Below are 23,672 nucleotides of genomic sequence, written 5' to 3'. Positions count from 1 at the left end.
TGCTGGTAGAAGTGTAGGCTCCTCTGAGGGCAGTTTGGCGGAATCCATTGGAATTTAAAATTCCCATTGTGTTTAGAGCCAGTAATCCCACTTCTGAGTATTAAACCTTAGAGTCATACATGTGCACCAAAAAGTATGTACAAAGACAGTCACTGTAGCAAAGGTATATAATAGCCAGAGATTGAAAACATCCGGAATATGCATCATTAAGAATACTAGGAAGCCATTAAAAAATAAGACATCTTTAAGTGTCATATGTCATCTCTATTTGTCACACTTAGACTCAACAAATGGCAATGTCAAGGGGAAAAAGCAAGGTATCCTTCCTTAGTGTTGAAAGGGGGATATGCGTACATATGCATCTATGAAAGCATGGATGCGCACATATGCATAAAGTATCTAGAAAAGATATGCCCCAAACTCACAACAGTAGTTGTTTGAGGGGAGGAGTCATGGGGGGGGGCACGGGTTAGGGTAGAAGACTCACTTTTTGCCGTTAGTCTTGTAATACTTGAAGTGTATACTATGTGCATGGTTATCAATTCAAAGTAAATGAATGAACCTCCCTTACAAGTTCCGGAGGACTTGCTCTTGGGCTTCCTTAGGCAATTTCCAGAGTGTTGAAGGGGACAGCAGAGGCCCGTGTCCCACAGACTGGGCTGACCTATCCCAATTCCCAGGAGCTATGAATCTATCTGAGTCTATTTGCAGTTCAGTCCCAGGAGTCCAACTGGCCCCGTTTAACGTTCCGCCTTGGCTTCCTGAACCACCAGGACCATCGTTTCATAGTGTCTGGGCTCCCCATACTGTGCAGGAGAATCACCTGGGGAGCTTGCTAGCGGACCAATTTCCCAGCCTTACCTCCAGAGATTCAGATTCAGACCCGGGCTGAAGCCAGGGGATCCTTCCCTACCACCTGGACCGTCTTCTAAAGCCCCTTTGGAGAAGCCAGCCCTGGTGGTATTTGCTTGTTCATTCCTTTGGGAACGAAAGCTTTTACCCCATATGCACCTAACCGAAAGTTGAGCGATGTGCGGCGTGTAGGATGACACTGGTGAGCTGAAGGACTGTAAACCGTTGAAGAACAAGTGTGCACTGAAGACAGCCCTGCAAACTGCCCAACAGGCTGTGTCCTGTCCTTCCGCCTTCTTGGCCCTCTCCTTTAAATAAGTAATGCATGCATACATATGCACGCATATACGTAAATACATAAGCAAGCTACGCTCTGGGCTGCGGTGACTTTTTTTTTTCCATCCAAATTACAAATCAATCTGTACCCCAGTGGGACAGGTTGTTTAAAATAAGAACTTCTGCTTCAAATATCCGGTGTTAAAGTTTGTACAGGTCACCAGACAAACGCTGGAATTCTTTTGGTGGTAGGGGTAAGGGTCTGGTCTTGCGCCCCGACTGAGAGGGTCCCAAGCTTGTCCGGAGCAGAGCCGACGCAAGGGCACACTCGCCGTCCCTTGTGGCGGCCGGTGCGGCCTCCGTAGAGAGCTCGGGGCCGGAGCTCGGGAGACCCGCAAAGTCCACGGGGCCCCCACCACCCCAGAGACGAGCCCAGCGGTGCGGAGAGGTGGGAAGCTGGAACCTGCTGAGGTCATTTCCTGTGCCTCTCTCCGCAGCTGCCCGAGAGCCGAGCTCTGCCTTTAAGGAGCGGGCGGGGAGCGGGCGGGGCGGAGGGAGGGAGCGCAGCAGAGCGTTGAATGGGGCGCAGGGAGGTGCGGCTCGCCTCGCGTTTGTACCGCCTGCCTGCGGGCACCACTCCAGGCCCAAGCCTCTCCCCGCCCCGCCCATCCCGACCCCTGCTGCCGGGAAACGGAGACCCGGCGGCTGGTGGACTCAAACGAGATCGACGCAAGGTCAGCGGCGGACACGCGCGGAGGGCGTCCGTGTGCCCGCCCGTGTGCCGGGTGTGCGGCTGGGACTCCCGCGAGCTCGCTAGAGGTGAGTGGCACCATGCGCCCCTTGGGCAGAGATGGGCTAGGGGTGTGCATTGGCCCGGAAGGTGTTTGGGCAGAGAGGACCGGCCACCTGTGGCCGGAGGGCGATTCCCGAGCAGGTGCCTCCCCGCCTGGAACCGAGCAGCTGGGAGCGCTGGGAGCCGCGCGGGTCGGACTCACGTACCCGCAGCACCGGGAGGCGAAGAGTAGACTTTCTAGGGAACACGGCGAGTTTGGGACCAGCTGGATCCAGTTGCCCGCGGGAAGGGCCCTCGGAGCGTACATGCAGGCTTTCCACCGCGTTGCCTGTGCTCTAGCTCGGTTTCATTCTTCCCTCTGTCCTACCCACCTTATCTTAGATTTCTCTCTTCTGTGATTTCTCGGTGGCTCTCTTAGGGCTTCTAATGGGTTCAGGCTCGACTACTAGAGGCAGGTCAGCCGTGCAGAAAAGAAAACAAGTCGGGCGCCGAACACCAGGAGCTTTGTGTCCTAGAAGCCTCAGAGAAGAATCGGTCACTAGGGACCAGGGGCCCTTAATCGGGGGATGGCAGAAGCAGTCAAGACGCTCATCAGAGAGCAGAATCCGCTCCCTGTTGATTGCTCTGTGTTGGGTCATCTCCATAAGCTTCCACTATGGATCCACCGCACAAAACGCTTCCAGACGGAGCCTTAGTTCCAGCTAAAACTTCTGCGTGAAAGGTACTTTTAGTAACAATTCCAATGGAAAAGTCATTGGTTCTTTCATAAGACTTTTTGGACTGATATGCGCCAGACACTGTATCTAGTAACATCGCTTAACACTTTATAAAACATTAATTCCAGTATTTCTGCATATAATTATCTCCCTTTTACAAGAGGAAACCGAACCAGAAAAAAAATGTGATTTGCTCAAGTTCATATAGCTAAAAAGTGGAAGAGGCCAGATACATCCCACCGTCTTAAATTCCTGAGGATCTGGTCCACTGTCCAGTCACCCTCCCTCCGTGGTAGGCTGCTGAGAGGGTCAGAGCTCGGTTAGGATGGGGTACGTCCTATGCTCCCCAACTCATTGAAACTAACAGCTGGGAACCTCTGGTGCCCTCTCTGCCCTCTTCAGAAATCACCAGCTAAGAGAAAGAAGTCTGTACCTCTCAGCTACTTCTCTCCTCCCCCTGCACCCTTCCAAACTAGTCCCTTCTCTCTAGGAGGTTGAGTGCTCTCTGTGCAGAATCTGTGCTCCTTCTGGGTTGCGCAGTGCTTTGTGCATGCTGACTGCGAAGTGCCAGGATTCCTCACTCCTGATCCAGGTAACTTCACAGAAGGCTGACTGCCGAGCCACCATCCTGCAGAGCAGTCTCTCCCTTCTGTAGAAAACTAATGCAAAATTGCCCTCTTCCCCAGGGAAACAGGTGCTTTTTCCTGGCTGGAGTAAGAATTAGAATAGCCGCAAGGGAGGCCAATTAAGACTATTCAGCCATTTAAAAAATGTATATCACTTAATCCTAGAATTCCATTTCTAGGACTTCATTGTTCAGATATATTCCAATGTGTATGAAATGATGTATGCTCAGTGAATATTCATTGCTGCATTGTTTATTTTAACAAAGGGTTTCAAACAACCCAAATGTCTGTCAATAAGGGGCCCTTAGATACAGTCACCACCATTTAAGGAGGGGGTTACTCTGTGATAAATGCGTCGTTCGGTGATGCCGTCACGTGCAGACATCATGGAGTGTACTTACGTGAATCCAGGTGGTAAACCTACTACACAGTGGGCTATGTAGTGTAGCCCATTGCTCCTAGAGACAGACCTGTACAGCATGTCACTGTGAAAAAAGAGAGAGAGAGAGATTAAATCAAACCCAAAACAGAATGATGCAATCGATAGATTTTTTTTTAGGAAGTAGAAAGAGTACCATCTAATGTAACAATAAAAAGTATTCTATAGTAAATACATAAACAAGCAGCATGGTTGTTTTTTGTTATCAAGTATTATGTACTGGAATAAAAGTTATACCTATTTAGACTTCTGGCCAAGATGGAGGTGTAGGTAGACACACTGTGCCTCCTCACACAACAATAAGAAGGACAACAAATTTTTTTTAAAAATCACCAGAACTGACAGAAAATCGAACTGTATGGAAGTCAAACAACCAAGGAATTAAAGAAGAAACATTCACCCAGACGGAAAGGAGGGGCAGACACAGGCAGCCGGCTGGAGAGGACTTGAGGCGAGGTGGCAGCTGAAGGGCTGGGGACCCCACATTTGCATGCAGGTAAACTAGGAGGAACAACTAGGAAGCGAGATAGACTGTGCCACCCAGGGTTTCATGAGGGGAAATAAAGCCTCAAAGCCTCTGACTGGAAAAACCTGTGGGGGTTGAGGTGGCAGGAGAAACTTCCAGCCTCACAGGAGAGTTCATTAAAGAGACCCACAGGGTCCTAGAATGTACACAAACCCACCCACCCACCTGGGAATCAGCACCAGAATTTGCTTGTGGGTAGTGGAGGAAGTGACTGAAAGTTGGCAGAGAGCCAAGCAAGTGGCATTGTTCCCTCTCGGACCCCTCCCTCCCCCACAGCACCACAACCACAATACAGCCAAGTGTGTTGCCCCACCCTGGTGAATACCTAAGGCTCTGCCCATTACCTAACAGCTGTTCTGAGACAAAGAAAGATGGCCCAAATGAAGGAACATATCAAAACTCCAAAAATACAAGTAAGTGACAGAGAGATAGCCAACCTATCAGATGCAGAGTTCAAACACTCGTAACCAGGATGCTCACAGAGGTGGTTGAGTATAGTTGCAAAATGGAGGAAAAAGTGAAGGCTACAAAAAGTGAAATAAAGGAAAATGTACAGGGAACCCACAGTGACTAGAAGGAAATCAGGACTCAAATCAACGATTTGGACCGGAAGGAAGAAATAAACATTCAACCAGAACAGAGTGAAGAAACAAGAATTCAAAAAAATAAGGAGAACATAGGAACCTCTGGGACAACTTTAAACACTTTAACATCAGAATCATAGGAGTGCCAGAACTAGAAAAGGAGGAGCAAGAAATTGAAAACATATTTGAAAAAATAATGGAGAACTTTCACCTGGAAAAGAAAATAGACTTCCAGGAAGTCCAGGAAGCTCAGTCCCAAAGAAGTTGGACCCAAGGAAGTACACACCAAGGTACATCATAATTCCATTAAGCCAAGATTAAACATAAGGAGAGAATTTTAAAAGCAGCGAGAGAAAAGGAGACAGTTACCTACAAAGTTGTGCCCATGTGATGATCACCTGATTTCTCTAAAGAAACCTTGTAGGCGAGAAGGGGCTGGAAAGAAGTATTCAAAGTCATGAAAGAGAAGGACCTACAGCCAAGATTACCCTATCAAGCAAAGCTATCATTTAGAATGGAAGGACAGATAAAGTGTTTCCCAGATAAAGGCCAAGTTCAAGGAGTTCATCATTACCAAGGCATTATATGAAATGTTAAAGGGACTTACCTAAGAAAAAGAAAAGGATCAAAACTATGAAGAGTAAAATGACATCAAACTCACAACTATCAATTGAACCTAAAAAAAAAAAACAACCTACAAACAAGTTTAGCAAACAACTAGAACAGGAACAGTATCACAGAAATGGAGATCACATGGAGGGTTATCAGCAGGAAGGGGAGTGGGAAGAATTGGGGAAAAGATACAGGGAATAAGAAGCATAAATGGTAGGTACAAAATAGACAAGGGGTGGTTAAGAATAGTCTAGGAAACGGAGAATTCAGCGAATGTATATGTGCGACCCATGGACGTGAACTAAGGGGGGTGAGTGTGGGCGGGAGGGACGGTGCAGAACAGATAGGAATAAAGGGGGGGAATGGGACAACTGTAATAACATAATCAGTAAAATATATTTTAAAAACATGTATGTAATATGTGCTGCACATCTCTACAACTGGCGTCACCACAAATATGTGAGGCATGCATTGTGCTATGGGATTACCTCAGCTGTGACGTTTGTAGGAGATAAGAATTTTTTACCTCCATTGTCTTTTGGGAACCGTGGTATATGCATTTAATCATTGACCAAGCATTGTTATGTAGCACATAATAGATTTCAATAAAGATGTTAAAAAGCGTGGAGGGAAAATGGGGTAGGTGTGTGTATTGCTACAGATGATCTATATAAGTGATATTAAGTACGGTGTGTTTAGTGTGCCACCACCTGTGTGCATGTGCAACATATATATGAGTGCCTGTCTGTACACTGAACCTCTCTGAAAGACACAAACCTCCATGCCAGTGGTTTCCTAATATCTCTGAAGGACATAGAAACCTGTAACAATGGCTTTCTGAGTAGAACTATGGATGAACTACAGGGCTAAGAAGAATCCTTACTTTGCTTTGTTTACTTTTTTGTTCACCTTTCAAAGATTGAAAGATAAAATCATTTTTAAACCCCCCCGACCTTCTCTCCAAGGTGGATCAGGTGATGAGCGCATCTAGGGGCTACATCTCCTCATCTGCCCAGGGTGCCACTGGTTTGCCTGTGTTTATTGATGGCAGCTGTCATTTATTGATTGCTTACTGCATTCCAGGTTTTTGTCATATCCCCGTTAATTCTCAAGGAAAAAAAAAAACCCCGCATAGCGTGGGCTACAAAATTACCAGTTTTGTATGGTTCAAATTAATGTTATTGCCCTTAATTTCAAACTGGAACTGAGGCTCACAGAAGTTGAGCAAATAATTTAAGGTCACAGGATTAATTAGTGCCTGAGCCGGTATTCCAACCCAGGCTTGTGTGGCGCATGAGAGCGGGACCTTCGTCACTGTACTCCACTGTTTCTCTTCGCTGGTTTGTTCTCTAGGGATGCTATTCCTGGCTGTCTGAGCCCCTTCTTTTGGTATTTAGATCCTGGGAGGCTGGAACTTACCTTTTCCTGTTCTGCCCCAACGCTGCAAAATGGGATGCTCGGCACACAGGTCACATGTGTGTGGTTGGCTTGATCAGATGATGAGGCCAGCTCAGAGGGAGCTGTGCCCTGTGTCCACTCACCCTCCCGCAGTCCATCCTCAGAAACGGGGCACAGAGCTCTTCCTCTCCCACCGTTGGGCAGGTGGTCGGGCTCGCTGAGCGGAGCACTTTCGGAAGATGTGGTAGCCCATCACCTGCAAGCTAACGTCACGGGAGGTGCCCACACTCAGGGAGTGAACCGCAGTGAGGTGACGCGAGAGAGCCCAATGGAAACTACCTGGAACAGATTGCCCATTACCCTCTGATGCCCCTACAGTGACCTCTGGCCTCCTTCTTTTAGGCTCCTGTGTTGATTGGTTCTCTTTGCAGAGAAGTTCAAGGATATTCAGACTGGAGGGCTGGGCCTTGTGAACCACCAGTCTTTATTCATCTTTATGGGCCCAACATTGGACATAGGAATCACTTAACAAAAGTTGGTTGAATTCAGCTTAATCTCAGCATTTTGTCAATTTCTGGTCAAATTCTTCAATTTGCCAGAGGCCTCCCAAGCCAAGTTTGTGTTTTCTCTGACGTGGGCCTGAGTCTGAAGTCACCTAACTACTCCCTGTGCCCTCTTTCCACCACCCGTCCTACCCGAAGCCCCTTCCTCTGAGGCACACCTCTGCGGACCCCTGTGAGGCATCAGTCCGGGTCGCTAGGGAACTCGGTGCATTCTGGAGCTGGGGCGAAGCCCATGGCAGTCATTTGGCTCGCTCGCACTACTAAGCAGTTCAGCATGCTGGGCACCAGTGGGAATCAAGAGAACTAGGTTTCACAAGAGTGGCCATGAGTTGATGATAATTGTAGCTGGGGGGGGGGGGTAGGTACATGGGGATTTATTGTACTGTTCTCCCTAATTATGGGGGGGGGAGAGAAAATTGAACTTGTTTTTGTCTTCAGCTCATGTCCCTTTTCTCATTTTCCCCATCTGTTTTTGCCATTAATGTTGTATCTGCGTTAAACCGGCCTGGTGGCGTGAGACTCTGCCACCACTGGGGAAGCATCTTCACAGAAGGAGGATGTTCTCTCTGTTGGGGAATCAGATTCTTGGCCCAGCACTGACACTACTTAGCTCTGGCTCTAAGCAAGTCACAGATGTGGTGAGTTTTCTCATCTGCTCATTGACCTGCGTCACGGGGATACTGCGAGGATAAGGAAACAAGTAATGCTTGTGGCAGTGCCGTAGAAAGTTAAGAACCATTCTGTAAGTTTATTTCTGCTCACCCTGTGCATCTTCATGGGAGGTACAAGTGCAAGGTGACTTAGCAGGTGAGATTCAACTTACTGGTATCTTCCCTTTGTATCTCGGGTTTTATAGCTGCTTCTCTGACCACCTGCTTCTGTTCAAAGGGCCTCTGAGTGGGCCTTGTGCTTGGCAGCAGACACCTTGCTCCAGATCTGTTTCGAAACTTCTTAGCTCTCCGCATGTGGAGACAAGCCTAGCGTGATGCCAGCCCTCTGGCCAGCATCCCAAAGAGCAGGGAGAGGATTAGCAGGCACCTGACTGGTTTGAATCCATGATGTCATGAAGACGCTTGATCTGGGGAAGCACCCCTTTCAGTCTAGGTATAATCCTAGATGTCAGGGCCAGGCAGAGGCCAATGACGCATTTAATTTCCAAAGGACCGGGAGATTTTGATACTTTGGATTTCCACTCCCCAGGGAATCTGAGCCACAGCTTTGACAATCAATAAGAGCATTAAAATCCACGAGACTCAACACCGCAAAACAGCTGTTTCCCCCGCCCCTTGTTTTTTTCACTTGGATGCTCTCAGTGCTGATTCTCAGCTCTGGGCTAGGTGTGAGACTTTCAGATCCTAGTTTTACATGTACCACTTTTTAAAAATGGATCTGCAGAAAAGCAAAAGCCCTTTACGGGACAGAGCAAATCAGATGCAAGGCCTCGGAGCCTTCTCTGGGGACCCCCACGGGGTTTTGTTTTGTCTTGTCAGCTGTCATCTTAGCTCAGTGGAGGTCATGTTTTGCTTTTGTCTTTTGTCGGTCCCGGTCCTTTGAGGTGGGGATTGCTGGGAGGTCACAATGTCGGGATTGTTTGCGGTGGCAGTTCCGGGAGAGCGGGGCTGAGATCATGGGTCCAGTGTTCTGAGTAGCCCAGAACCCGAAGACTTAAGACACCAGACCCATCAGTGGTTTAATTGTTGGGCCTTTCCCTGCAGGTCTGTTGACCCTGTTTTTCAAATGAAAAGTCAGGACATGTGATCAACGTCTGTGCTTATGGAGTTTATGGGGTCAGAATAGTTGAGACCAGAGTACCCTGAAAAATCTGGAATATAGGCTCCTCTGAGTGCCCACAATCCTGAAAGATCTTATAAAACGTTTCTCTCACTCCTAACAATCTACCTCAGTCTTTGTGAAATCAGAATTCCTTCCAGTTTCTGGATGGGTAAAGAGCATCGTGGCTAAGAACAGGGACATTGGAATGGCAGTCCTGGTGTGGGACTCTCTGTGTAGACCAGCCAGTCTCTCGGTTCCTCGGGGTCCTCACGTGAGACAGTGGACTGCTGCCCACCCCTTAACTCATGGGTTACGAGGATTAAAGAGGCCACACGTGCCTGGCATACAGCAAGAACTCAACAAATGATTGCTGTTTGTGGTATGTAATGGGAGGAAGATACTTGTAAAAGTCCAATGCGAGGTGAGAAGCATCATTGGTGGTTAACCCGTGGAAGACAGGTTCCCGGTTCCCTGGTGTACCTGCGCAGTCGGCGGCGGCAGTGCAGGCGGCGGCTGGGGTTTCTGAGGCCACGTGGCTCCTGGGGAAGGGGAACGGGGATGTGAAAAAGAGCAAATGTGCATTACAGAAAATTCCAGGGATACATTCATGTCAAGAGACCAGTATGAAGAACCCCCATGTACCCCTCATCCGGCTTCAAAAATTAACATTTGGACAAATCTTAGTTTATGTATCTTCCTCCCCTCCACTCCTCACCCCCTACCATGAAGCAGATCACAGACATTATATCATTTTACCTGTAAATCATGTGTATCCCTAACAGATGACATTTTATTTATTTTTTTTTTAAAAAAATATTTTATTATTTATTTATCTTCAGAGGAGAAAGGAAGGAGAGAGGAAGGAAACATCAATGTATGGTTGCTTCTCGTGCATCCCCTGCAGGGAACTGGCCCCTGCTGGAAACTGGCCTGCAACCCAAGCATGTGCCCTGACTGGGAATCGAACCACGATCGTCTGGTTCGCAGGCCCGCGCTCAATCCACTGAGCTACACCAGCCAGGGCTCAGATGACATTTTAAAAATATCAACCTTAAAGAAAGGACGATTGTTCTTTAAAATTACCTGATACTAGTCATGGTTTGGGAGAGTTTTTGCTTGTCGCCAAACATAAGTACTAGTAGCAGCCTGGGGGGCGGGGGAGGGATTAAAGTCCTGTTGGTGGCCATGCCTTCCAGCCCTCCCCTCTGTGCGCATCTGTGCCTGTATCTGTTCCCTCATGCTCGCACACACAGCCTTCATTTTCTTGTTCTTCTCTAGAATGTGTTCAGGAGAGTCCGGGTACATTCCCCTGGCTGGAGAAATTGTAGGTGTCTATTTGATTTGTTTTGAGTTTCTATAAAGTGTTTTCCAAAGGTTTGTGGCTTTCTCCACAGGCTGCCCCGTTTCCCGGCTCCTATTGATCTGTGCATTGATTAGCTATTGTGACTGCATTGTGATTTTGCAATCAGACTTCCTTGAAAAACTCAGAGACAAGGGATCTCTGTCATTTATCTTTGCATCTCCAGTGCTTAGAACAGTGTCTGGCACATAAATGTTCATTGAATGGATAAAAATTTGTTAAAATGGAATTATTGAATGAAAAATAAATGACCCCTGCCCTGGCCAGTGTGGCTCAGTTGGTTGAGCATCATCCTGTAAACAGAAAGGTCACCAGTTCGATTCCTGGTCAGGGCACATGCCTGAGTGGCAGGTTAGGGTCCCCATCTGGGAACATACAACAGGCAACCAATCGATGTTTCTTACATCAATGTTTCTCTCCTTCTTCATCTCCCTCCCTTCCCCTCTCTCTAAAATCAGTAAGCATGTCCTTAGGTGAGGATAAAAAATAAATGAGACTAGATTTTTGTTGTGGTGTCTTGGGTTTTGTGATCCCCTGAGGTTGCTCAGCTAACCTGTGATAGAATGAGACACACTGAGCTGAGAAAGGGGGCCATAGGGCAGAGCGAGGGCGGGGACTAGTTCACCTACCCCTGCCCTGTTTTCCCTGCCCTCCTTTGGTCTCCTCTTCTCCTTTCCCAACATAACAACTCTTCCTCCCATGCTTACTTATCTTTCCCTCCCTCTTTGTGTGCTGGTTCTCAGGGCTCCCTGGAATATCCAGAAGTTGATTCCATCATGGCTGAGCTCAAAGTGGAGACACGGACCAGCATGGACTGGCAGACACGCTACCTGGCCCTGGAAACCCAGCTTTTCCGGTTCCGCCTACAGGCCGGCAAGATAAGGGAGCTGCTTGCTGACAAGGTGAGTTCTGGAGAGCAGGTGGCTGGCTGCCTGACCTCACTGTAGAAGTCTGTGTCAGAGAGGGCTAGAGTTAGAGAGGAAGAGTTGGGGGAGGTGAACTTTCTTTTGGTGTTGTTTTATTGATGCATTTTTAATGGAAATATATTTAACACATAGCTTTGTCTAATTTAAGGTGTTCAACATGTTGATATGGTACGTTTATACATTGTAATATGGTTGCCATCATAGTGATAATTAGCTCTATTGGGTTAGTATTATAATTTCTTTTAAATATTTTATTTATTTATTTTTTAGAGAGAGAGGAGGGAGGGAGAGAAAGGGAGAGAAACTCGATGTGTGAGAGATACATTAATCGGTTGCCTCTCTCATGCCCCCAACTGGGGACCTGGCCCACAGCCCAGGCATGAGCCCTGACTGGGGGTTAAGCCTGCAACCTTTTGGTTCTCAGGCCAGTGCTCAATCCCTTTGAGCCACACTGGCCAGAGCTGTCATTTCTTTTCAGTGGTCGGAATGATTACATTCTCCGTATTCACTATGCTGCATGTTTGATCCTTAGGGCATACTTACTACTCATTATGATAGGTGGAATTTTAATAAGATGCTTTTCAAACATGCAAAATGAAACCCACCCAAGGAATTTTGTATTTAAGACCAAAATCAAAGCAGTTAATTAAGCCGTTGTCATCTGGCATTGCCCCCTGCTCTGCTTCTTTGCGTGGCACACCAAAGAAATGACACAAACCATCTCGGTCCTCCGTCACCTCCTGCACCACATGTGGCCATGGCAGAGGTTCTGATACTCCATTCACATCTCTTCCGTGGGGAGGAGGGGGTGTTTGAGGAGAGAAGACTGGAAATCTCCACCCCACCGTTCACCCTCTATTAAGCATAGGAACCACGGAAGGCAGCCTGGTTTCCTGGTGACAAGGACACAGGCTGTGGAGCCAGACGTACCTGGCTCTGCCACTTATTACCTATGTGACTCTGAGCAAGTCCGTTCACCTCTAAGGTAGGGACACAAATGTCTACCTTTTGGAGTTGTTTTGAGAATTGTATCAGATGACGTATTCAAAGGTTCTGGCATAGAATAGGTCTTAAATGGGAACAATTATTATCTTACAGTCTGGGAAGTGACCACCACTCGTAATGTTTCTGTAGGAAGATAGCTTCCAAATGTCTTTCAGTGGTATTTTGGAATATGACTCATCTAGAGAGTAGAGACCTGCCCTAAAGTGCTCGCTCTCTCCACATATATATATATATATATGTGTGTGTGTGTGTGTGTGTGTGTGTGTGTATAAAATCTTAATTGAGTCAACTATTCTCTGTATAGTTTTGTTTATAGCATCCGTCTGCTTAGCAAACCCTTCTTTTATAGTACAAAGGTAAAACTCAGGCCACTTCCTCCCAGTGATGTCGAAGTCTTGATTAGTAAAGCCTGAATAAATGACCTGCCTTAGTGATAGGCCCAAGCCTGGAGTCCAGGAAGACAAGTTATTGGCATCGCCTTTGCATTTCCACTGCTGAGGGGAGGGGCCCTGAACTAGCCTGGACTAGAACTTGTGAACCTTGGGTCTGTTGGCATTGCCATCTCATTCAGGCTTTGCCGAACAGATTGGCAGGGTTCCTACTTTGTGGTTCAGGCCCCGCAAATAGAAAGGGTAGAACTCTACCACCTCAGGGACAAGGAAGCAGGCTTTAGATAGTGCTTCTCAAACAGTGATTCTGGGACCCCCTATGCCAGAAACCCAGAGTGCTTATTCAGCATGTGCATTCCCACCCCCCAACCCTCCCGATTCAAGTCTCCTGGGGTGCTGCTCATAATCTGCATGTTTAACAAGCTCCCAGAAATGGGTTTCGTACACTATGAAACTTGAGAACCTTGCCTTAGGTTATGGTATTGGGGAAGGTGTGTGAGGGAAGGTAAGGATAAGTAGGGAGCAGCCAGCTAGTCTGAACACATCTCGGAGGAAAGGGACTTTCGTTTCTAGAAATATGGACAGCGAAACAACCTCAAAAAATGACCACTGTCAAACACCTAGACACACTGGATTAAATATTTAAAATATTCTTCTTGGTTTAGAGCTGCATACTGGGGGAAAAAAGAGGGGGGATCCTCAGCGGCCCAAATAAAGAGGAAGAACCCAAATGGTACTCGACTCTGGCAGCTGAGTGGGATGGGGAGTGTGGCTGGTCTCCCTTCGGTGATGAAAGGTTTGAGGTTTGAGTTTTAATATCTGTGGAGAGAGGAGTGAGGTCTGGCCATTTGGAGGCGGGGCCCGACACTGAAACTTCTGTGTAACCTCGGGACTGTGAAGGGCCTTGCCCTAAAGGAAGGTAGACGAAGAAAAGAAAACCACCTGCCAGTACAGGGGAGATGACAGAACAGCTTCTCATACTGAGCCAAGGCTCTGGGCAGGGGAAAAAAAAAAGAACGAAAGAAAGAAAAATGTTCCCTGAAGACCTGATGGTGATATTGGTGTAACATTAGAATTTCTACCGTATGAATCAGGAACCCTGAGTTCTGGGCCACACGTAACCCTGGCAGTCCTTGTTGGAACAGGCACAGAACCTCTCTGGAGCAACAGACTTCAACCCAGATCCTACAGAATCCTCATGAGAAAAAAAATAAGCCTTAAGGAAGGTGAACATATGATCCAGAATGGGTAAAAACTGAGAAAGCAGTCCACACCGAGTGAGAGTCCAAATATACAACTGTGGGGGTCTAGTCATAATAGAACCATTGGGAAGATACTATAAAATAAATGAGTTTAAAACCATTGAAGACGGTCCTGGCTGGGGTGGCTCAGTGGACTGAAGACCAGCCTGCGAACTGAAAGGTCACGGGTTCGATTTGTAGTCAGGGCACATGCCTGGGTTTCAGGTTTGGTCTCCCGTCGGGTGTGTGCAAGAGGCAGGTGATCGATGTTTCTCTCTCATATCAATGTTTCCCTCTCTTTCGCTCTCCCTTCCCCTCTCTCTAGAATTAATTTATTTAAAAAAAGAAAGAACCCAAAATAACAATGGCTTGTATCAGACAGAGGCTTACTTTCTGCTCACGTGGCACCTTAGACATAAACAGTCTAACCCTAGAGCAATACCTGGTGCATGGTTTTTTTTTTTTTAAGATTTTATTTATCTTTAGAGGGGAGGGGAAGGAGAGAAGGAGAGAAACATCAATGTATGGTTGCCTCTCATGAGTCCCCTACTGGGAACTGGCCTGCAACCCAGGCATGTGCCCCGACTGGGAATCGAACTGCGATCATATGGTTCACAGGCCCGCACTCAATCCACTGAGCTACACCAGCCAGGGCCCTGCTGCGTGTTGGGAGATGCTTCATCCTGGTGTCCGCCCAACTCTTGCTTTTAAAAGTGTGTGACCAGGAGGTTGCATTCATTTCTTCTTTTCGTTTAACCCTGGCAGAAACTTGGTTACCCAGCTGCAGGGAAGATCAGAAAGTAGAGTTTTTATTTGGATAACCATGTGCTCTGCTAAGTTGGAAGTTTAATTTATATGAGAGAGAGGGGAGAACAGATGGGGAGCAGAACTGGAGGACATTTAGCGGTTGGTAAGTCTAGAATTTGAGTTTAGAATAATAGGAATAACACATAGAGTATATAACTTTCAAATCAATTGAGCAGGGAAATGGAATAATGGAAGTCTATTAAATCCAGGCAGGGAGAGGAAAAAAAGAGTATAGAAAAAGAGGAGTGAATACAAAGTACCAAATGCCTATTTTGGGAGGCTTCTCGCCAAGATGGAGGCATAGGTAGATACATTTCACTTCCTTGCACAACCAAAAGAAGGATAACAACCAATTTAATGACAAAAAAACAACCCAAACTGCCAGAAAATCAAACTGTATGGAAGCCCAACAACCAACAAGTTAAAGAAGAAACATCCATCCAGACTGGTAGGAGGGGTGGAGATGGGCAGCCCGGGTGAAGAGGGTGCATGGCTAGGGGGCAGCTGGTGGACCTGGCAGTCCCACAGTCACATGCAAAAAAACCAGGAGGAACAACTGGCAAGTGAGACAGACCGTGCAACCCAGAGTTCCAGTGCGGGCAAAATAAAGCCTCAAAACCTCTGGCTGTAAATTCCTGTGGGGGTTCTAGCAGCAGGAGAAACTGCCAGTTTCACAAGAGAGTCCCTTGGAGGAGCCCATGGGATCCTAAAATGTACACTAACCCACCTACGCAGGAATCAGCATCAGAGCAGCACCTCAAAGGGCACAATTCACTTGTGGGTAGTGGGACAAGTGACTGGAAGGGGGGCGAGAGCTGAGCAAGCAGCATTGTTCTGTTTCTGACCCCTCCCCCAGATACAGCACCACAATGCTGAGAAGTGGGTTTCCCGCCCTGGGAAATACCTAAGGCTCCACCCCTTACAACATAACGGGTGCACTGAGACAAAGAAATATGGCCCAAATGAAAGAACAGATGTAAACTCCAGAAAAAGAACTAAGTGATGAGGAGATAGCCAACCTATCAAATGCAGAGTTCAAAACACTGGTAATCAGGATGCTCAGAGATATAACTGAGTATAGCTGCGAAATAAAGGAGGAAGTGAAGGCTATAAAAAGTGAAATAAAGCAAAACATACTGGGAACCAACAGTGAAGGGAAGGAAATTCAAATCAACGATTTGGAAAAGAGGAAGAAATTAACATTTGACCAGAACAGAATGAAGAAACGAGAATTCAAAAAAATGAGGAGGGGCTTAGGAATCTCCAGGACAACTTTAAACATTCCAGCATCCGAATCATAGGGGTACCAAAAGGAGAAGAGGAAGAGAAAGAAGTTGAAAACTTATTTGAAAGAATAATGAAATAAAACTTTCCCAATCTGGCAAAGGAAATAGACTTACAGGACTCCAGGACTCTCAGAGAGTCCCAAAGAAGTTGGATCCAAAGAGGAACACACCAAGACACATCATAATTCCATTAAGCCAAGATTAAACATAAAGAGAGAATCTTAAAAGCAGCAAAAGAAAAGAGGACAGTTACCTACAAAAGGAGTTCCCATAATGCTATCAAACCTTGCAGGCAAGGAGGGGCTGGAAAGAAGTATTCAAAGTCATGAAAGACAAGGACCTACATCCAAGATTGCTCTATCCAGCAAAGCTTTCATCTGGAATGGAAGGGCAGATAAAGCACTTCTCAGATAAGGTCAAGTTCAAGGAGTTCATCACCAAGCCCTTGTTATGTGAAATGTTAAAGGGACTTACCCAAGAAAAAGAAGATCGAAACTATGAACGGTAAAATGACAACAAACTCACGACTATCAACAACTGAACCTAAAAAACAAAAATAAAAACAAACTAAGCAAACAACTAAAACAGGAACAGAATCACAGAAATGGAGATCACATGGAGGGTTACCAGTGGGGAGTGGGGGGGAATGGCGGGGGGAAGGTACAGGGGAATAAGAAGCATAAATGGTAGGTACAAAATAGACAAGGGGAGGTTGAGAATAGTCTAGGAAATGGAGAAGCCAGAGAATTGATATGTACAGCCCATGGACATGAACTAATGGGAGTAATGCTAGAGGGGATGGGGGTACCATGTGGAGGGGGATAAAAGGGAGAACAATATGGGGCAACTGTAATAGCATAATCAACAAAATATACTTTAAAAAAGTAAGCACCGAATGCAACAGTAGAAATAAATTCAAATATATTGGTCATAAGGAGACATACACAAGAATGTATATTACAGCACTGGTATATGAAAAAAATGGAAAAATTCTAAGTGTCTCTCCACAGGGGAAGGATAAACATTGAGTATGTTTGTCCAGCGGAATATGACACTGCAGTTAAAAATAAATCAAGTACAGGTGCATTGGTCAATTTGATACATCTCAAAAACCAGCACTGAACCAAAAAGTTCGGAAGGTGATATATAACAATAAAGTCTGTGTAGAGTTTTAAAACATACAGAGTGGTAGAGTCTGTTGTTTAGGGGCACATACAAATCGCAAATACCAGGAGAGGAGTAACATCGGGGAGCAGCACACAGGAGGCCTTGGCTCTCTGTGATGACCCATTTCTAAAAACATTTCTGACGAATTAAAATCTGGCATAGCTGGATGGGGGACACATGTTTTATTAAAAATCATTCTGTACATGTTTCTATTGGCCTAAAATATTTCAAACTAAGAGATGTCTTGAAGTGCCTCCTGGGGAATTATACTCCAGGAACCTTAAACACGTTATTAATAAGCACCTTCTTTCTCCTTAGCTCCTTGGGTCTGGGTAGTTTGAACTTTCATACTATCAGCTCCTCCTCTTCCTGTCCGCTTTTGATCTTCCTGTAACCAGAATGACCTCCCATAAATATGCTGGGAGCTCAGAGTGTGACTTGGGTGAAGAAAGGGGAGCAATGCAGATGCAGGGCAGAAGAGACCAGGAATGTGGAAGGAGAGAGGGGAGGAAGATACCTTAAGTAGGGACCATGGGCTGGGAGACATAAGTAAGCAAGCAAGAGGGCTGAGACTTAAGGAAGAGGTGTGTTGGAATTCTCGGTGGGGATTCTTCAGGCCTTAAACACTATGTTGCTCCTTGTGGGATCTGGGCTTGTCACTTGATCCCACCTGCCACCTGATCTGTGCAATCATCCCCCAAACCAAGAGCTGGGTATGTTGCAAGGTAAGTTTTAAATCCCGGGAAGAGATGGTTGGGTTTCTCAGGAGAGCTCCCGCTGAGGCTGAGCCCAGTCCTGTCTCTGTCACTCATCCCAGAGCTTGTCACTCATCATCAGCACCCACTGCACCTGGGTGAGCCAGGTCAGTGGGGTCCCTCTGGCCAGCCCTCTCACCCACTTGCCCCCTCCACCTGTCCCCACAGCTTGCTCATCTGTGCCAAGGTGCAGAGCCTGGATGACTGATGGCCTCTCACTCACTGCTGGCTGTCGTGCAAGGCAAGCCAAGCCCGGGTGTTTCCCAGGGGACGGGCCCGCCCCGGATCAGATTCCAGCCCCTGGCCGCTGAAGCTCAGAAACGCGCCCTTCCCCCTTCCCCACCACGCAGCCCTCTCAGACCCGACTTCCTCTTGCAGACGGACATTCTGCTCTTGGAATAATCTGAGCTAAAAATAATTCCTTTTTAAAGAAAAAATGTCAAGGCTGCCAGGTAATCCCCTCACCGAAGGGGGAGAGGGGAGGCAGCGCTAGCCTGTTTCTGCAGTCACACCTCTCAAGGTCTGGTGTGCGGCTGTCATGGCGGCCAGGGCCACCCCACTCTGGAGCCAGATGAATTGGGGGTTCACGTTCCATCCGGGACAGGAGCTGAGGAATTGGCTAATGTCTCCGAGTCCACATGCGCTCTGCTCCTGGGGAGGCATTTCGCAATCCTCTTCCTCAGGGTGCTGAGAGGTCAGGAAGGCGAGTCCCTGTCAGCCTAAAATTGGATGCTGTTGCAGGAGGCCGTGCCGATGGCTCCTGAAAGTCCCTTGCACTTTCTTTATTCCTGCTAAACCTGTGCCTCAGTTGTCCCATCCGAAAACCGGAATGTGTCTGTCGGTCCACAAAAGAGCTTTGCAGGAAGTATCCTGGAGACAGAGCATCGATATTAGAACTGACGCAGGTTTTACACTTTTTATTTATTTACTTCCTAACTGTTCCCAAAAGGGATTTGAGTGGACTTAATTTAAAAGAAGATCTAACTAATCAAACAATTTTCACACTTCAGCTTGAATATTTTTAACTGAAGCAGCTTTTCCCAAGTCCTGTTTCGATGGGACCATGTGCCCTTCCTGTTTTTTAGAGTCCCTGACTAATTTTGTTACCCAAGGTTTTGAAATACATTCAGTTTTATATTTATGCGTCAACAATTTGTAACTCAGGACCTGTTTTGAATGTAGGACGGACTCAGTTCGGTTTCCTTAAACAGGAGAACAACAAACATCGCTCCTCCCCACTCTGACGGTGGGTTATACGGAGTCAGCAGTTGGGCTTAGGCACCAGCTTTGCAGTGTGTTGATTGAACACGAGGCCCAGTAAAGTATCCTAAACACCTCAGAATTTGGGGAAGGCCAGGGACTATAAAAGGGGACTACTAGGACTGTGAGGAGTGATGGGAAATGTGTTGAAATCAGCACCAAGTCATCACAGTTAGCCTTCGCAGATCTCTGTTGGAAGCAGAGGCCTTCTAGAACTTTTCTTCACTAGGGGAATGTGTGCATGCACACAGGGTGTGTGTGTGTGTGTGTGTGTGTGTGGAGAGATTTTTTTAGTGTCTTCCTGAGCGCCCCATTTTTATAAGGCCCACTGTAGCAGTATTCCTTGGGAACTGTAGCCTCAGTGGAGCGCCGGACTCCTGTGAAGCCATTCCTGAAGCCCCGTGCTGATGGGCTCAGCCTGGGAAGGCATCCCCAAAGCAGTCAGTTAGCTTTGCTTTGCATTCTGTGGCCAGTTTTGTGTTTTTCAGGATGTGGTCTGTGGACCACCTGCATCAGGATCACCTGGGATTTTCTTTTCAAGCACATTCCTGGGCCCATGCCTCAGACTTGCCAAATAAAGAACTCTGTGGGCAAGGCCAAGGAATCTGCCTGTAACAGGGTCCACATGGATCTTTGCGGCCTGGAAGTCTGAGATCTGCCACCACAAATTCCTGCCTGGCCCAGCCCCAGGGCCCCATTCAGCTCTCCTAATGGATGCCCTGAGCCCCATGTGCCCAAAGGAGGTTCTGGGCTATGGGGGTGCAGTGCAACCCGCAGACCAGACATAGCACCCTTTCTCTCCTGCCTCTTCTGTAGTCAGACACCAGGGCAGCCCCCAAGGTCATATATTTTATATATCTGGGAATATGCATGTTTTCAGTTGAACAAAAGAAAAGGTCTACTCAAAAATAAATCTGAAAACCACTGTCTTTGATTACAGCAGTTAGAATCATTTAATAGCTGAACTGGGGTTGGCAGACTCAGATGCTTGCAGGTAGCTTAGATAAGTGACACAGCAGGGTTCCGGGGGACTTGAGGGCTGGGCTGTAGCTAGAAGAGGAAGTGGTCATTGCCAAGGGAAAATGGAACCCTAGTGTGTCCAGATCTCCTGAGTTTTCCAGAGAAGCTGAAGCCGGGGATTGTTTGTGGACTCTGGATTTTTCTGTGGCACGTGGGAGGCACAGCCCCTGACTCTGCAATAGTCTCTGGATCCAGCCCTCCTGAGTGCGAATCCTGACACTTTGGAAAGAGAAGGGAGGCCCTATCACTAATTAGTATGGATGACAAATGATCAGACTGTCCCAGGCAAACTGATGGCCCTGGTCCTAAGTGCCATTTTTGTATACGAAAAACCAATAAGCGGCATCTGTATGTACACTGCTCAGTAAGTGCCTCAGTAAGGCCCACACGAGTTTACGGAGGCATCTTGTGTAATCTTCAACAATCACCCCGGGAGGTAGAGACTAGTTAACTCTCTTTATACCGGCGAGGACACTGAGGCACAGAGAGGTTAAGGGACTTATCTAAAGCCACACCCTGGCAGAGCCATTTGGGTTCCAGAGCCTTAGGTAAGGACATCATCAAACCCTCTTTTCAAAGGGAAGCTAAGACCCAGGATGGCATGGCTCTTGGCTCAGGCCACTGCTCCTCACGCCAGACTGTGCTTGGCCCTCAGGGGAGACTCGCTGTGCCCACCGTCTCGGGGCTGGTACTTCACAGCATCACCCAGGGTTACAAGGAGCTGCGGACATGGGGATCAAATACCAGGTCGGTGCCAAGTGCATTTCATCAGGTCACTGCAGCCAATTCTCTGGCAGCTGATGAGTCTCATGTGCGAGTCGCAGCTGGCGAAAGTGGATCCTGCCTAGAAGTCAGCCGCCTAAACCCGACACCTCCTTGGTTGGCGAGTCACTTGAGACCCATAGACTAAAAGGACAGCTGAGGGCACAGTCCTAAGGAGCCCTCTGAGAGGAGGAACAGTACTGAAATGAGGGGCGGCCCAACCCAAGCTCCAGCATCTCGGAGCTCCAGGTGCTGCGGCCCTCCAGTGAGTGTAGAGAAGAATGATCTACCATTGTGAAAGGCGTCGGTGCTGGGACTGAGAGAAGGCGTTCCAACCCAGACACACTTGGGACTTGCATCAGCGATGGAGAAAACGTGCTTTCATGAAAAATGGAGGGAAACAGGATACTAAAAATATTCTCTGCAAACAAGGACAGCACAGTGTTGAGAATAGTTAGAGTGCAATGATGGGTACACAGATGGCCCTTACACTCTTTTTTAAAAGTTTCAGATGTTCAGAATGTTTTCCACGTTCAGAAGTTAGTTTTATGGGAGAGAGAAGACTCCAGTGTGGGGGTGGGTACAAAAAGGCTTTGAGTCTGCAATGTCCTTGCAGGGAAGATAAGGGCCGAAGGGAGGGTCGGCAGCAATGGGACCCTGTGGCAGCTGGCCCAGGGCTGGGAGGGGCCCTTCCTTTCTATCTGCGTCCGAGATAGCATAGCCTAAAGGGATGTTAAAGTCTCAAGGGAAAAAATGCTCGCTATGCTGTCAATAACAGAGTGATTTCTGGCTCTGACCAGTGTCCCTGGCCACTCTTAACCCCAAAAGAAATGTCTAGCTAAGAGGTAGGGCTCAAGTATCATTTGTTCTTCACTCTACCTTGGTTTCTCCATTTGTAAAAATAGGAAGACAAATGTTTCCATCAGATGAAGTTAGAAAACATCTGTCATTGCAAAGGTCACAAACACCAATGATGACTTCCTGCGGAAGGCCCATGTCTTCGGAGCTACAGAGCAGACGCTAGATCTAAGTGGTCCAGGTGACGGTCCATCGAGGAGACTTGTTGAGAATCCAAAGCCTTCCCATGCAGTATTTCATTGTGTTCTTTTTTAATGCTCCCGGTAGCTGCATTATTTAGAGTTGTTTTCGATGGGGGCAAACTCCAACCCTGACTGGCTTAAGCAAATGAGGAATTTGCTTGGAGGATCTGGAGCAGCTCACAGAACGAGGGAACGGCCTGATAATCGCAGCCTGGTGACGTCTGTGCATGTTCTCTGATGCAGCTTGCTGGCTCTTATCTCTTGTCTTTTGATCCCAGATTTCAGATTCCTGGAAGGAGAACCTGGCTGGCCTAGTCAGTTCTGGTGTCCCAGCACTAACTGGCCACTGAGGGCCACCACCCCCTGCCCCCGAGTGGAATTCCTTTTGCACTGGGTAGCCGCCCTGTGACCATAATACCGGCTTGTGCTGTGTTGTTATCTTCCCTGTAGCTTCGAGCAAATGTTTGAAGGTCGAAAGATTCCTGTAAGACAGGCCCAAGGACTAGTTTGGTTCTGGAAAGGTCAGCTGGTTCTGCTGCGTGTTTCTGGCCAGAATGAACCCTTCTCCTCAGGTCTGAGTTGAGATATTTGATTGTGATTATTGAACCCAGGAGAGGAAGGAAGACATGGAGGCCTCCTTTGGCCTGCGCACATGAATGCCTGTCACAGGTAGCCCTGTCCATTGGGAGCCCAAGGGACATTTTTGTTTAAAATCTTGAGTTTTGCTTGGGAACCTCAGATCCTTGCAAAGGGAACAGGTACCAAAAGCGCCTGTGTCTCCCCAATGCCACGCAGGAGAAACAGCTGGGTGAGGAAGGGCTGCCCTGAGAAGAGAGGTGCCCCAGCCTCTCAGGCCTGAAGTACTCCCGGGTAACTCTCCCTGGCTCCTCTTCTTTCACCATTTACTGAGGGGGAGAAGGCAGAATTTCAGCTGAGAAGAGGAGAGATTGGGAAAGAGAAGGAACTGCTCAGTTCATCAGTGATTGTCAAGCCAGGGTCCAGGCCAAGAAGAGAAGGTTGAGTTGTGGAGCAAGTGCCGTGTCTGCAGAGAGGCTGGACCAGAGCTTGAAGAGCGGGGGGCCTGTCCAGCTTTACAGAGGACGAGGCTAGAATACTGTGCCTCTGGTGTACACTGAATGCATCTGTGCTGCTCTGGGGCAGGGTGGGTTGGGGAGGAAGCAGTTGGTTGACTAGGCTTTGGAAGGGGGCCTTTAACAGGAGACTGGGCCCTGGCTGGTGTAGCTCAGTGGATTGAGCACAGGCCTGCAAACCACAAGATCGCGGTTCGATTCCCGGTCAGGGCGCATGCCTGGGTTGCAGGCCAGTTCCCAGCAGGGGACTCATGAGAGGCAACCATACATTGATGTTTCTCTCCTTCTCTCCTTCCCTTTCCCTCTAAAGATAAATAAATAAAATCTTAAAAAACAACAACAAAAAAAACCCCCAGGAGACTGGGATGTGGGACTCAGTCTGCTTCTGCAGCCTTGTGTGATGCT

The 23,672-nt window shown here is 47.5% G+C and overlaps 1 protein-coding gene across 2 annotated transcripts in view; it reads left to right on the top strand.

Moving 5' to 3' along the window:
* The first annotated feature begins 1,724 nt into the window (after positions 1-1,724).
* PLEKHH1 (pleckstrin homology, MyTH4 and FERM domain containing H1) overlaps positions 1,725-23,672 on the top strand; it is a 51,991-nt gene continuing 30,043 nt past the window's right edge. Inside the window, exons 1-2 of one of the 2 annotated variants that reach the window (XM_037031243.1) lie at positions 1,725-1,947; positions 11,262-11,420. In XM_037031243.1, coding sequence (XP_036887138.1) covers positions 11,295-11,420 — 126 coding nt within the window. In that variant the 5' untranslated portion in view covers positions 1,725-1,947; positions 11,262-11,294. The remainder of the gene's footprint in view (positions 1,948-11,261; positions 11,421-23,672) is intronic. The other variant, XM_037031242.1, reaches the window with a different exon arrangement.

This window comes from Sturnira hondurensis, unplaced genomic scaffold (genome assembly GCF_014824575.4).
Source record: "Sturnira hondurensis isolate 20B ecotype Veracruz unplaced genomic scaffold, ASM1482457v3 Scaffold0021143, whole genome shotgun sequence".
Taxonomy (NCBI): domain Eukaryota; kingdom Metazoa; phylum Chordata; class Mammalia; order Chiroptera; family Phyllostomidae; genus Sturnira; species Sturnira hondurensis.
The sequence above is the reverse complement of the archived record's forward strand: the minus strand, read 5'-3'. Positions and strand labels throughout refer to the sequence as shown.